This window comes from Triticum dicoccoides, chromosome 6A (genome assembly GCF_002162155.2).
Source record: "Triticum dicoccoides isolate Atlit2015 ecotype Zavitan chromosome 6A, WEW_v2.0, whole genome shotgun sequence".
NCBI lineage: Eukaryota > Viridiplantae > Streptophyta > Magnoliopsida > Poales > Poaceae > Triticum > Triticum dicoccoides.
The window spans coordinates 121,415,255-121,429,433 of record NC_041390.1 but is presented as its reverse complement, the minus strand read 5'-3'; the positions used below and the strand labels follow the sequence as shown (position 1 = coordinate 121,429,433).

General features: G+C 46.7%; 2 protein-coding genes across 2 annotated transcripts; one reads left to right on the top strand and one right to left on the bottom strand.

Annotated features, from left to right (window-relative positions):
• Positions 1-2,000: 2,000 nt before the first annotated feature.
• LOC119315832 lies at positions 2,001-9,352 on the top strand. The gene is made up of 2 exons (XM_037590298.1): positions 2,001-3,279; positions 9,021-9,352. Exon 1 carries the CDS (start codon positions 2,014-2,016, stop codon positions 3,262-3,264), a length of 1,251 nt encoding a protein of 416 aa, XP_037446195.1. The 5' UTR covers positions 2,001-2,013; the 3' UTR covers positions 3,265-3,279; positions 9,021-9,352.
• LOC119315831 (ABC transporter G family member 11-like) lies at positions 4,859-12,701 on the bottom strand. Its single transcript, XM_037590297.1, has 8 exons — positions 11,993-12,701; positions 9,828-9,907; positions 7,261-7,725; positions 7,094-7,180; positions 6,870-6,998; positions 6,035-6,226; positions 5,865-5,951; positions 4,859-5,745 (listed from the first exon to the last, which is right to left on the bottom strand). Exons 1-8 carry the CDS (start codon positions 12,444-12,446, stop codon positions 5,113-5,115), a joined length of 2,127 nt encoding a protein of 708 aa, XP_037446194.1. The 5' UTR covers positions 12,447-12,701; the 3' UTR covers positions 4,859-5,112.
• Positions 12,702-14,179: the final 1,478 nt, after the last annotated feature.

Genomic DNA, 14,179 nt, shown 5'->3' with positions numbered 1-14,179 from the left:
TGCGAGATGATGTATTACGGAACGAGTAAAGAGACTTGCCGGTAACGAGATTGAACTAGGTATTGAGATACCGATGATCGAATCTCGGGCAAGTAACATACCGATGACAAAGGGAACAACGTATGTTGTTATGCGGTCTGACCGATAAAGATCTTCGTAGAATATGTAGGAGCCAATATGAGCATCCAGGTTCCGCTATTGGTTATTGACCGGAGACGTGTCTCGGTCATGTCTACATTGTTCTCGAACCCGTAGGGTCCGCACGCTTAAGGTTTCGATGACAGTTATATTATGAGTTTATGAGTTTTGATGTACCGAAGTTAGTTCGGAGTCCCGGATGTGATCACGGACATGACGAGGAGTCTCGAAATGGTCGAGACATAAAGATTGATATATTGGACGGCTATATTCGGACACCGGAAGTGTTCCAGGTGATTTCGGAGAAAACCGGAGAGCCGGAGGGTTACCGGAACCCTACCGGGAGAAGTAATGGGCCTTATGGGCCTTAGTGGAGAGAGAGAGGGGCAGCCAGGGTGGGCCGCGCACCTCCTCCCCCCTGGTCCGAATTGGACTAGGAGAGGGGGGGCGGCGCCCCCCTTTCCCTCTCCCTCCCCACTTCCTTCCCCCTCCTAGTAGGAGTCCTACTCCTACTAGGAGGAGGACTCCTCCTGGCGCGCCTATAGGGGCCGTCCGGCCTCCTCCCCTTGCTCCTTTATATACGGGGGCAGGGGGCACCCCTAGACACATAAGTTGATCCACGTGATCATATTTTTAGCGGTGTGTGGTGCCCCCTTCCATCATAGTCCTTGATAATATTGTAGCGGTGCTTAGGCGAAGCCCTGCGACGGTAGAACATCAAGATCGTCACCACGCCGTCGTGCTGACGGAACTCTTCCCCGACACTTTGCTGGATCGGAGTCCGGGGATCGTCATCGAGCTGAACGTGTGCTAGAACTCGGAGGTGCCGTAGTTTCGGTGCTTGATCGGTCGGGCCGTGGAGACGTACGACTACATCAACCAAACGCTTCCGTTGTCGGTCTACAAGGGTACGTAGATCACGCTCTCCCCTCTCGTTGCTATGCATCACCATGATCTTGCGTGTGCGTAGAATTTTTTTTGAAATTACTATGTTCCCCAACAAACCTTTGCTTGATGCCTTGGCCTGTGCTTGCCCCCTTTGCACCAAAGGGGAAACAAGGACATTGCGCAGGCCGGCGCCCGCCTGGCGTCCGCCTGGTCTCGATCGTCATGGCTTGCGTCACGGGTTCCTCGCGAGGTACCCTTGCCTTGATCTCTCTGCCTCCTAGCGAGCCTGCCTGATGAGGTTGTCTCTGAGGAAGCTTCCTGTCATCTGCCCCGCGAGGCTTGGCCCCTCGCGAGGGTCTTGAGCTTGAGCTGATGAAGACGGCCACGCTGGGCCCCCGCTTGAGCCACGCCGCAGGCCGCAGGCAGGCAAGTCTGGGAACCCCCGTTTCCAGAACGCCGACAGCCACCCAGCCCGCTCAAGACCGATCATTGGGATTGACGTGAGTGCCTCACCTGATATATTTCCCTCTTGCAGGTACCTCACACGTCTACGAGCCATTCACGGAGTTGGATGGCTTCAGAGGTTTCTCAAGAGTTGTCGCATATGTATAGATTATAGATCTTGGTAGACACGTATCACGTTTGTGTAGTGGTGTGGGTGCGTGCACGTGGTGTTGTGTGTTGTGCGCATGGTCTATGGCCTATATCGATGCTAAAAAACGATGGTGTCACCAATGATCTTTCAACTTAACAACAGGTCTAAGTTAGCCATTTTAATTGTATTATCTTGTCATTAATCATCAAAATCTGGTTCCCACAAAAAAATCGCCAACGATCTTTCCCACGCAAAATAAAATTTAAAAATAAAGCTCTCAATTTTTCTAGAAAAAAAAATAATACTCCATTCTGCATCCTCCGTTCGCCTCATATAAGATTATCTCCTGACTAAACAAGAGCGCCATTCCAACCTCCTGTTTAGCGTAAGCCATGAGCTCGCAGCAGTCACCATCGCCGGCGGAGGCGAAGTCACCGCGACCGCCCGCACCCACCACCACCGTAACCGCTCTCGACGATGATCTCCTCCGCGAGATCTTCCTCCGCCTCCACTCCCTACCGACCCTTGTCCGTGCCGCCCTCAGCTGCCGCACCTTTTTCCACGCCGTCCGGTCGTCGCCCGCCTTCCGCCGGAGCTTCCGGGAGGTCCACCCACCACCTCTCCTCGGCCTCTTCTTCGACCCCGACGGCCCCTCCATCCCCGCCTTCGCACCCCTCCGCCGCCGCTCCGACCCTGACCTCGCAGCCGTCGTCCGCGGCGCCGATTTCTTCCTCACCCGCCTCCCCGACGACGACGACGACGACGCCGCCTTACCGGAGTGGGTCATATACGACTGCCGCGACGGCTACATCCTCCTCGAACACGGAAGCCTGGAGCAGTACGCCGTCTACAACCCCCTCACACGGGCCCTGGATCTCATCCCCCAGCCGCCCGACGAGATCTTCGACGACCAGCACGGCGACGCCTCCTGTCTTGGGTGCTACATCCTCTCCTCCCAAGAGGGCGGCGAACCACTGCGCCTGGTCTACACCTGTCACGACGAGTCGCGGGCGCGTGCCGCCGTCTTCTCATCAGAAAGCAGGGAGTGGCAGATCCTCCCGTGGTCGGAGCCTGTGAGGCCACTGCCTGAGGACGAACACTGGCTTAAGGTTGGCACGATGGCGAATGGCTTCGTCTACTGGACACACAAAAATCAAGCCTACATCCTTGTGCTGAACACTGTGACACTGCAATTCTCCCAGATGGATGTGCCGCCAGATTTGGTGGATCAAGATTTAATGTTTAAGGTTGGGGAGACCAAGGATGGAAGGCCTTGCATTGTCTGCCCGATTGATTTTGAGCTTCATGCTTGGGTATGGCGAGCCGGTCAGGATGGAATTGAGACATGGATATTCGACAAGAAGTTTTCCTTGGAGACGATTGTCGAGGTCACTGAGGGTACATTTGAGCAACATTGTGAACTGAAGGTTTTGGCCATCATTGGTGGATTTGTGTACTTCTGTACCATGGATATGTTGCATGATGCCATTTATCCTTGTTGGTTCCTGTCTCTATGCATGGAGACGGGGGAGCTGGGCACGCTCTTTCGGAGGAGATTTGACGGCCATGTTTACCCCTACATCATGGCATGGCCTCCTTCTTTGATAGACAACAAGGTGAACCCTCAATTCGAAGGTGCTTGACAACATGTGGACAAGGTATCCTGACATTTCCTTCGTTTGGCCACTAGATGGTATTGTAGTAATGATATGTTCAAGGTGATAGACAACAAGGTGATTAGGTGAACCCATCACTTTACACATACGCCATTCAGCACAAGTCTATGGCTTTATATGACTGGCTGCATTTCTGAACTGGTTCACATATGGCATTCCGTCTCCTTTGAGACGGAGATTCCACCTTTTAATCGGTATTGTTGTCATTTTGATCCTATACTTATGTTGTGTTGTCCGTTGGACAGAATTTGGACTGTTCATATGTAAACGCTTGTAAGAGGTTCCACTTGGTCTTTTTATTTTCACCTAATCACTCTGTTGTTGTGTTCCATTTCATTCACCTTAATTATTTGAAATGAGATACCTATCCATCTACTTGAAAATAATATTCACTTCCAATTTGGGACTCTTCCCATGAAATAGTTTACACTTTGAAATCCTGTTGATAAGATTAAAATAAGAAACTCGGTTTGGAAACCCACTAAGAATAGGGCAGAAAATAGGTTAGCTGGAGGCAAAGGATGATCTTGACAATTGGTGGTTGACTCGCTCTGGCTAAATCATGCCTTAGCAACATGCCTTTTTACATCTAGGGATCAGAAAGGGAACTGATTTTTTTTTCAGAGCATAGTTCCTATGGCACGAAGACCTACATATTAGGAAATATTGCCTCTGTAAACAAATATAAGACTGATTAGTGATCTAAACGGTCTTATATTTGTTTACAGAGGGAGTATCATTTAGTAGGCTGGCCTATACTTGTGGACCCAGAGAACAAGGTATCTTAGGGGTTTTGGATCTTCAAACAATGAATAAGGTCTTACTAGCAAAATGGCTCCGTAAACTTAAGACTGAGGATCACCTCTGGCAGAAACTTCTATAAGAGAAATATGGCAAAACCATTACACTACTGGTATTAATAAACACATAAATGGAGATTCTCAATTTTGGTCAGGTTTCCCTGACATGAAAAATTCATTCTATAAGCATCACACAAGAATTGTCAGGGATCGAACCAATACCATATTCTGGAAAGAACCACTAACCTCCTTGTCTGTCCTTTCATACACTACATGATATCTGTCTTAGTCTTGGCATTTCTGTTTTTGAAGTGATAAATGAAGGGTGGGATGCCATGTTTCTAAGTAAGGCATATGATCATAGCTAAAGCAAAACATGACATATGATCATATCCCCCCTTTTAAGAATAGGATGGAAGGTTGAGATGCATTGTCAAATTTGTGTCAGGATGAGACCATTGATCACTTATGTCTGTCCTGTTCACTTGCAAGGTTTGCCTGCAATATAATCTGATGTGTTTTTAGTCTATTTTGTTTGCAAATTTTTTTAGAAGGAAGATTTCTAGTAAATGAATTGTAAAATCTAGGTTTTTTTGTCTGTCTAATTTGTCCGATATTGTCAGTAGCGGACTGTAAGCTATCATCTGGATATTGGATATATATAAATAGGCACATTATTTTCCAAACAAAGAGCATGCATGCCATATTCCTGACTAAGAACTAGCAGACATGCACCTCAAGGGAATCCAGTCAAGAAAATGTGGCTAAATGCATGCAGCATTCGTATCTGCAGACTGGTACTATGAACTGTATTCGTTATCCACTTGCATACATGCATGTTGAATTCCAACTTATCTTCCTCACTTCCAGCTGTTTGCCAGGAGCTCCACTCCAAACAAACATGGCCATAGCGTCTCGTATGTCTATGTAAACCCATAAACCAAGCCATAGATACTGTGTTCTTATACACAATGACAGTTTAATAAAAGAAGAAAAATGAGATCTTCACCATCATCTATTTACACAATTTGCATCTCATCCCCCTTAGTTTTGGCCTGACTTCCTCCGCAATCTTGACAATTGCGAAGAACAGGACCCTGTACACTACCACCATCCCACAAAGGATGGCAATGTTGACCCACTTGGAGTACCCCATCTCCACCTGCAGCTTCTCTTGCAGCACCCGAAGGCCACTGATGGTGACATTCTTCTCGACCAGCTGGTCGCTTGGGAACGTCTGCCCTATGAACTCGTTCTTGTAGAACCCCTGCACCGCGTACTTGTGGAAGGAGATGTAGTAGCAAGGGTACTTCCACACTGGCTTTGGGAGTTCGTTAGGGAGGCGGAAGAAACCGCCATTGAGCATCATCACCCCTTGCACCCCGGCCCCAACAATGATCCCCATCAGGAAGTCTGGGACGATGACGGCGATGATCATCATCATGCTCTCCACCAGCATTGTGCACATGCACAGGTTGACAACGAAGTAGGCGAAGCGGTCAGGCCCTTTTGTTAGCCCAGTAAGGTAGTACAGCATCGCGCCGGGGATCATGGCGATGACGGCCAGGTATGGAGTGGCCGACAGCGTGTTTGAGATCACAAACTCTGCCACGCCGTAATGGCCGCTCAGCCTCTCCCTTCTGAATACCTAGAAATAAAGTGTGCAGCCAGACTTTTTATTTATTTCAGACTTCCAGTATACAGTGAATGTATGGGCATATAATTGCTCTTATGAAAATGTTAGTCTGATGGCAGAGAGAAAGCAACCTTTACGTCCTCTACAAAAGAGGGGAATCCTCCAATAGCCATGAAAGTAAGAAGGGCTGTCGTATACATTATGACTTCACATCGAGACTGAAAAATCAGGGGAACAAATCAGTTTTGTTGATGTATAAAATATTTATGTTGCCTAATGAATGATGTCTTGTAGAATTCACCTGGATGGAACTGTAGCTGTGGCCAAGTTGGTAGAATATGGTGCCAAGACAAATGCCAATGCCCAGGTAAACACCCAAACGCATCCAGTAGTATCCTATGTCCCTGTGCATATTCACAAATGACCTTCTGGTGAGCACAAAGAGCTTCGTTGAGAAGCCGGCTTGCTCCCTCTTCCTAAATGGAGGTCCACCCTGGAACATAGCTCAAATATTAGAACAAGAATTTGATCTTGATTGTGTAAACTTCGCTAGGCCAGCACCATATACTCCGCGGCGAGAAGTTTATTACCGGTTCATTCAAATGAAAAATGACATGTTGTACAGACGCTGAATTAGCATGTTGCTCCTCCAGTTCATAAAAGGAGATTCTTTAGGTATACCTTCAGCTGAAGGTTGAAAACTTTGACCGCCAGTATCTTTTGAATATTCAGACCCGAAATCATATGCGGTCCGTTCCTAAATATAAGTCTTTTTAGAGATTCCACAGTGGAATCTCTAAAAGGACTTGTATCAGTGGAATCTCTAAAAAGACTTGTATTGAGGAACGGAGGGAGTATAATTTTACTGTCTATTATATATACATACTATACTACAGCAGAAACAAATGGTCAAAGTTACATTCTGAAAGCCGTGTAAATGTCTAACCGCCACTTTTTCATGAACTTGAAGGAGCATTTCACTGACTGAATTTGTCCTAATAATTATTTTGCTGTTGCTGTATACAGATTAGTCCACATTTGGGTGGTCCCTTCTTTGTAACCACACATTTTGGGACTGCCAAACAGTACAATCTTTAATCTCAGAGAATAAATAAATGAGCTTGTAAGCAACTTACTATCCCTTTCATCTCAGCTATCCGGTCCATTGTTTTCTCTGAATAAGCGGGGGACTGGTAAGCATCTGTCAGGATCTCTATTGCTTCAGCCGCAGTTTTTCTCCTAGCTTTGGAACTCTCGACAATTTCCTGCATGCATATGGGATCACAGAGCTAAAGTAAACATACTGTACCTTTTGTTCCGAGTGTCATACAGAGAAATGACGAGGAAAAACAGGTACTACCTCGTCAAAATCTTTGTTGATTGTCCTCAGGAAGTGGTCAGAAGGGTTCCTCAGGTGTGGGCATGGGAAGCCACTTTCAGTGAAGAACTAGCACAGGAAATGAACACCAAACTCAACATTTTCATGGAGAAAAGAGGGATTTGTCATTTGCAATGTAGTGTAATCACCTGATTGGCGTCGGAGGCGGGTCCGAAGAAGACGGTCCGACCGTAGGCGAGGAGGCAGAGGCGGTGGAAGAGGTCGAAGACGTCGCCGCTGGGCTGGTGCACGGCGGCGACGACAGTCATGCCCTCCCTTGCGGCGACCCTGGCGATGTGGCTCATGACGTGGTAGGAGGCGGCGCTGTCGAGCCCGCTGGTGGGCTCGTCGAGGAAGAGCAGCCGGGGTCGGGTGAGCATCTCGATGCAGATGGTGACCCGCTTCCGCTGCCCGCCGCTGATGCCCTTGGTCATCCGCCCGCCGATGCGCGTGTCCATGGCGTCGCCCAGCCCCATCTCCTGGATCACGGCGTCCGCGTGCGCCCGCTTCTCCACCGCCGGCATGCTCCCCGGCAGCTGCAGCTGCGCCGAGTAGTAGACGGCCTCCCGCACCGACATCGTCGACATCAGCACGTTGTCTTGGGTCACGTAGGCCTTCAAGTTCAGTTCACAGCATCCAGTCGTTAACTTGGATTACACATTGATCATATCGTAGCTACCAGCCTACCACCACTCAACAAATTACTAATACTGAGAACAAGCATTCAAATCATGTACTCCCTCCGTAAAGAAATATAAGAGTGTTTAGATTATATTTCTTTACAGAGGGAGTAGAACACAAGATAGAAAGCACATGTGTTTGCTGACAGGGCAAAATGCTTAATATTTCTGGTGGGGTAGATTGACCTTGGTACAAGCATGTCTTAGTAGCATGCCACTGTACATGATTAATATTACTGGCAGGGTAGATTGACCTTGGTACAATCATGTCTTAGTAACAAGCCCCTGTACATGCTGCCCTTCTACCCCATTCCTGTGGGTGTTAGGAAGAGATCTGGCTTCTTTAGAGCTAGAACGGTACTACCTCCATCCGGGTCTACAAGTCCCCTTTGTGTTTTGTGCCAAAATTTGACCATTAATTTAACTAGCAAAATTAAGTTAAATATTATAAAATGTATATTACTAGATTCGTATTTGAAAGTAGTTTTGAATGGTATTATTTTTACTACAGAAAACCTATATTTTATTAATCAAATTTACAGTCAAAGTTTAACACAAAATACAAGGGGGCTAATAAACCCGGACGGAGGTAGTATATGGCAAGATGATGACAAATAAAAAGAAATATCACTTAGTTAATTGGACGAGTGTTTGTAGACCTAAAAGGCAAGGAGGCCTTGGTGTTCTACTTAACAAATATGCCAAGAATGCATGTATGTCTGGAGTTCATCAGAGTTGGGGATTCCCAAATCTGGTTCAGCATGAGAAGTGTTCAAAACATTTGTTTTATCCAAATTGCAAGAAGATTGTAGGGAACGGTAGAAACACCAGGTTTTGGGATGATTGTTGGGTAGGGTCTAAAACCTGTTGTGCCAATCTCAATTAAGGTTATACAATATACGTTTGGAAAGGCTGGGATGGTGTCAATTTTCGAAGAACTCTTTGGGGGTGATTCTTTGATGCTTTTGGAAAGTGTATAAAAGATGATTGTGCGGATGTTGTTTTAAATGATCAAAGGGACACTGCGAGGTGGACGCTTACCACTAGTGGTAAATTCACAGTCAAATCTCTTTATCAGAAAATGATATTGAACAACTGCTAACTTCGCGCAACAATTCATATGGAGGAGGTCCCTCCAGCGATGAACAATATTCATATGGAGGTTCCTCCAACAGATGGTTTTCATTTGGCTGATGACTAAGACAGTATTCTTTTTTTTTTTGCAATAGGACTAAAACAGTATTCTGACCAAAGATAGCCAGCTGAGGAGGGGATGGATGGGTACTAAGGCTTGCACATTTTGTGGTCAAGATGAAAGTGGAGATCATCTATTCTCTTGCTGCTCTGTTGCTACACTTATCTATAGCTCACTGCAGTGTGCTTTCGATCTTACTCCTGTGTCCCTGTTGATCAGAATCATTTGCTTTGGTGCTTGGCCAAGGAGCTTTTCAAAGAAGCATACATTTTTAGTTACTGTTGGAATCACATATGTGTTTTTAGGCTGTTTGGAGATGCGGAAACGATGCCTGTTTTAATGACAAAGATGAACTGCTAGGTGGTCTACGGATCTGGATGTAATTTCTATTATTTCTGGTATTCGTTGTACTGCCATGATTGAAGATGAATAGATTAGAAATTTTCTCGCAAAAAAAAGAGAGGATCAACGGCCCCCTTTGCATTGGTTCATCTGATCTGTTTTGCTGCTGGCAAGTGGCTGATGCTGCCTCGGTTTCTTCTTGGCCAGAAGCTGTTACAGCTATGATCCCTGGCTATGATGATGTGTTGTTACATGTTGAATCCACCTTTGTTGTTTGTGCAGAACGCTCCAGAGGCTGTGCTCCCTCCGGGTTGAATAAAAAGACACGGCCGTAATTTAAACATGCTGCTTCAGATTGTTTTGAGTTATTCAGTTGTGGTTTGTGTCGAACCGTGGTTTCTTTTAACGGAAAATCGGAAGGGGAAGCCCCTCTTTTGTCAAAAAACAAAAGGAGTGCCATAGCCATTTTTTGTGAAGTTGGAGCTCCTGTCTTACGTACCGAGGTTCCGAAGGCGAGCTTCTCCCGGCGGCCGTTGATGAGAATCGACCCGGTCTGGGTGATCCCAGGCCCCAACCTTCCTGCGATGGAAGGAAAAAGAAATCAGCTTCGGTGGTTCTGTAAGTTAATGGAAATGCTAAAAGAATCTGATGTCAGATTTTTAGACATGCCAAATCAAACTTTTTCATGATAGTTTATATTGGGGGTCAAGATGACAAATTTAGTTTGCAAGCATGGTAGTCTTTTGATAAAAAATAAATTGAAACGGATTTATCACTAAACTTGCCATCCCGGCGAACACAACTTGTCATGAAAAACATTGGATTTGTCACGCCTAAAAATCCGACGCTCGGTGAATATCCAGTCGTTAACTCTTTGGCCGAATGAGGCTTTTATTATGTATCCGGGACAAAGTAGAAAAACAAACCGACAGAGCAATAAAGCACGTATCTTGGAGAGAAAGCTTTGACGTGGCGTGACCCGATCGAGCCGAGCCGCTCCCAGTCCCGTCCATCCACAACGCTCGAACCTTCGTGTAGGCCCGTTTCATTCATGCGGCAGACGACACACACACAGTGAGCATCAAGGGATGAATGGATTAGCAACATGGGGGCTACAGTACGGCCGTCTCTTAGGCGCAGGACGGTCCGATCGCTTGAGTTGGTATCATCATTAAATTTGGTTGATGTTGCGTCGTCGTCCACCATTATTTTGTTGTAGAGGAGGGCTATGCATAGTGCTTTTATTCCAGACAAGAAAGATCCGCAGTGATGTAGGCGTTCGGACAGAAATCTGTCTGACTTATAATTCAATGGCACCGTGTACATTAATAGAATGTAATGTAATGGATAAAAAATATAAGGTGGCTTACTTTTTATTTTAAAAAAAATTCATATTTTTCTGTGTTTGATCAAGTTTACGAAGATAGGTATCAATATCTACAATATTAAATTTGTATCAATGGATTCTTTTTTGGAAAAGGAGGTTAAGACCCTCGGCCTCTGCATCAATTGATGCACACAACCATTTTTTTATTATTTAACATAGGTCTAACAAGAACATACATCAAGCCACCCGAAGCCACCACTCACACCTACAAAACTCGATAATGTGGAGTGCTCTTACTTCTCATATCTAAAATCGGTGCCGTCGCCGATCCATCCACATAACGTATCAGAACTCACAACCATGCAGCAAACTTAAAGCGTACACCACATGCACACGTTTTAAACGCCGACATCATCATCAACATATATTTATTTTGAAATAACCTTATTTATTTCGTATAGCAGTCGGTGATCAAACATAGAAGCGTTTGATTTTTTTTTAAATCGAACACACATATTCAGAAAACGGAACACTTACAGTACTCCTGATCTAGAGTCACGGTACACGAATACTTGTACCCAGATTCCATGTTTCACGGAGATCATAACTAAGCTGTCGGCTCTGAAAAAGTAGTCTTTGTCCACAATTGAAATTCAAATCTCCATTTTTGTGTCTACACTGCAATTTATATATAAAAAAAGCTTGATGTTATATGACTCACTCTAATACACGGGCCAGATTAATTATAGATTTTATTTTTATTTTTTGAAGCATGGTTTTGAATCTTATAAAAGGAAGTGTGCAAGTGTGCTCCGAAGATGGAAAGGGCATACTTCAACGCGTGTGCTACTCATAAGTTTCTGAAACTTCTATGGGTGTAAGTCGATTTTGATCGAAGAAGAAGAGAGCAGCACCGGGGCAAAGACGGGAACGACGTGGCTGGTCGCAGCGTCATTGACGTACGGAGGGGAAGGAGGTTGGGGAGGAAGAAGAAGCATGTTGGAGAAGGAAAATGACCGGAGGAGGAAGATGAAGGACGATGATCTACTTACACACACAAAAAAAAAGATCAGTATATAAGATCTCCAAAATTGATTCGATAATGGCCATCATAAACCACCGTGGAGGAGTCCTGAAATTGGGATTTAGTTCTTTCTTCTAGGATTTATTTCTTCCTTTACTTCCACAAGGACGTGCTACCTCCAGTCTCCACTCTGTGGCCCATGCAATAGTTCACATCTCATGCAAGTATGCAACATCACCCACACGCTTGGTAAAAACAACGTAGCAAAAGAAGAAGACGAAGTTTGTTGCATTTGCATGCAAGGGTGGTGAACCTGCGAGAGTATCGAGAAGCGTGGTCTTGCCGCAGCCGGACGGCCCCATGATGGCGAGCACCTCCCCCGGCCCGGCGTGCCCGGTGATCCCGCTCAGGATGCTCACCGGCTGGGCCCCGTAGGCGCCGGCGGCCACCGAGACGCACACGTCCTCCCACGTCAGGAACACCCCGGGGTCCTCGTCCGTGCCCGCCCACCGGACCGGCGCAGGCGCCACCGCCGCCCTCGTGGACGGCGCTACTTCCACGCCGTCGAAACCCGCAGGCCCGCGGCCGTCCACGCCCGCGGGAGCACGGCGCTGCCAGGCGCTCGCCCACGGGAATATCCTGCCCAGCGACCAGCCTTCGCCGCCGGAGCCGGTTCGCGCGTCGGGCGTGCCGCCGCCCCAGAGCCAGAGCGGCCGCGACGGGCTCGGCGTGGGCGCCCACCGCGGCAGCGGCGACGAGACAGCCATGACGCACGACGTGTAGCTAACTTGTTGGGTCTGATCGGAGGCCCAATCGATCGGAGCTGGTACATGGAGCGGTGGCTAGCTACATGGCCGGGCGTGAATTAATAGCCCTCGGCATGGCTGATGCACTGTGCACTGTACTCTCCCGGATGTTCGTCATGCACTGTGCATTGTACGCTCCCGATGACCAGAGTTTTTATGGGTCTTTTGCTGTTATCTTGAAATATATGAGGAAAAACGTCTAGTACTCTCTTGATGGGGTAAACAATACAATAATCTCACCCGCAAAAAAAAAAAATCTTATTCTAAAGAAAAACAATACAGTAATGCGGTGGATATACAGTTGCTGTTCGATCGGTGTGTTTGTAGTTTGGGTATTAAATCGGTCTATGACGGTAAGATGGGATGGCACTGGCTATGGGGCTGGCCAGCGTGTTTGCTCATTAATTGGCCGGCGCATCATGGCGACCGCAAATCTTACAGCAGCCCCGGCCCCATTAAGGCTCCGTTTGATTTCAAATAAATCATCAACTTATAAGTCAAAAAATAAGAAAAATGACTTATTTTACCAAACGGATCCAACTTATAAGTCATAAGTTGCTCCACCCTAACTTAAAACTCATAAGTCATCCTTTTTTGCGCGGGTCCCATCACCTTTACATTAATAAACAAGGTGGGAAGGTGTATTCAGGTGACTTATAAGTCAGATGACAACCAAACAGGCGTGACATATAAGTCACTGGTTTTAAGTCACCTGACTTAACCTGACTTATTGGAACCAAATAGGCCCTAACCATCCGATGTTACAGTTGGACACCGAAACAACTTCAAAAAGATGCAGCAATCGCGCGGGCGTCTCATTCAATCATCCTATGTTGCAGTGGGATGTACCAAAACAACGTCTTCAAAAAGGTGCAACAATCTCGCGACAACTTCTTCCGGAAGGAGATGCCGCGCAAGCGTTTTTGTTGTCGGAATCCAGCAAACAAGTCAGTAGAAGTCTTCGCCTCGGCACAAAGAAAATCCAACATCACTCGACCTACCCTAGGAAGGCTAGATCGTTCCAAGCAGTTGTTGCTGTGCTGCAAACATGGCAGCAAAACAGCTGCCGAGTGTGGCCTGGACTGATGAGGAAGCTTGTGAAAACATGTAGCGTCACAGTACAAAAGGGGTGTGTCAGATGAGTTCCTGGCTCCTCGCAAAAAGATACAAACTGCAGTGCTCTAAAGGAGTTCTGTGCACGAACCAATTCGCCATCACCTCAAAAGGGTGCAACAATCGCGTGACAACTTCTTCGGGGAGGAGGTCCCGCGCAAGCGTTTTCATTGTCGGAATCCAGCAAACAAGTCAGTAAAAGCCTTCGTCTTGACACAAAGAAAATCCAACATCACTTGACCTACCCTAGGAAGGCTAGATCATTCCAAGCAGTTGTTGCGGTGCTGCAAACATGTCAACAAAACAGCTGTCGGGTGTGTCCTGGACAGGTGAGGAAGTTAGGAGGACACCACGTCGGGGATGGGGTAGAGTTGAGGATGAAGGCCATACAAGAGCTATAAGGTTTAGAGTTAGGAGCGAATAAGGCGCAATAATCAGGTAGGGTTTAGCTAGAAAGCTCAATCCCGCAGCACCAGTTGTCGGCGTGCTTGATAGTCTAAACCAGTTTCTAATGCAGTAGGTCGTCTGGTCAAGGACGGAGCCGGGAATGAATGGAGGGGGAGAGGCACTAACTGTCAAGC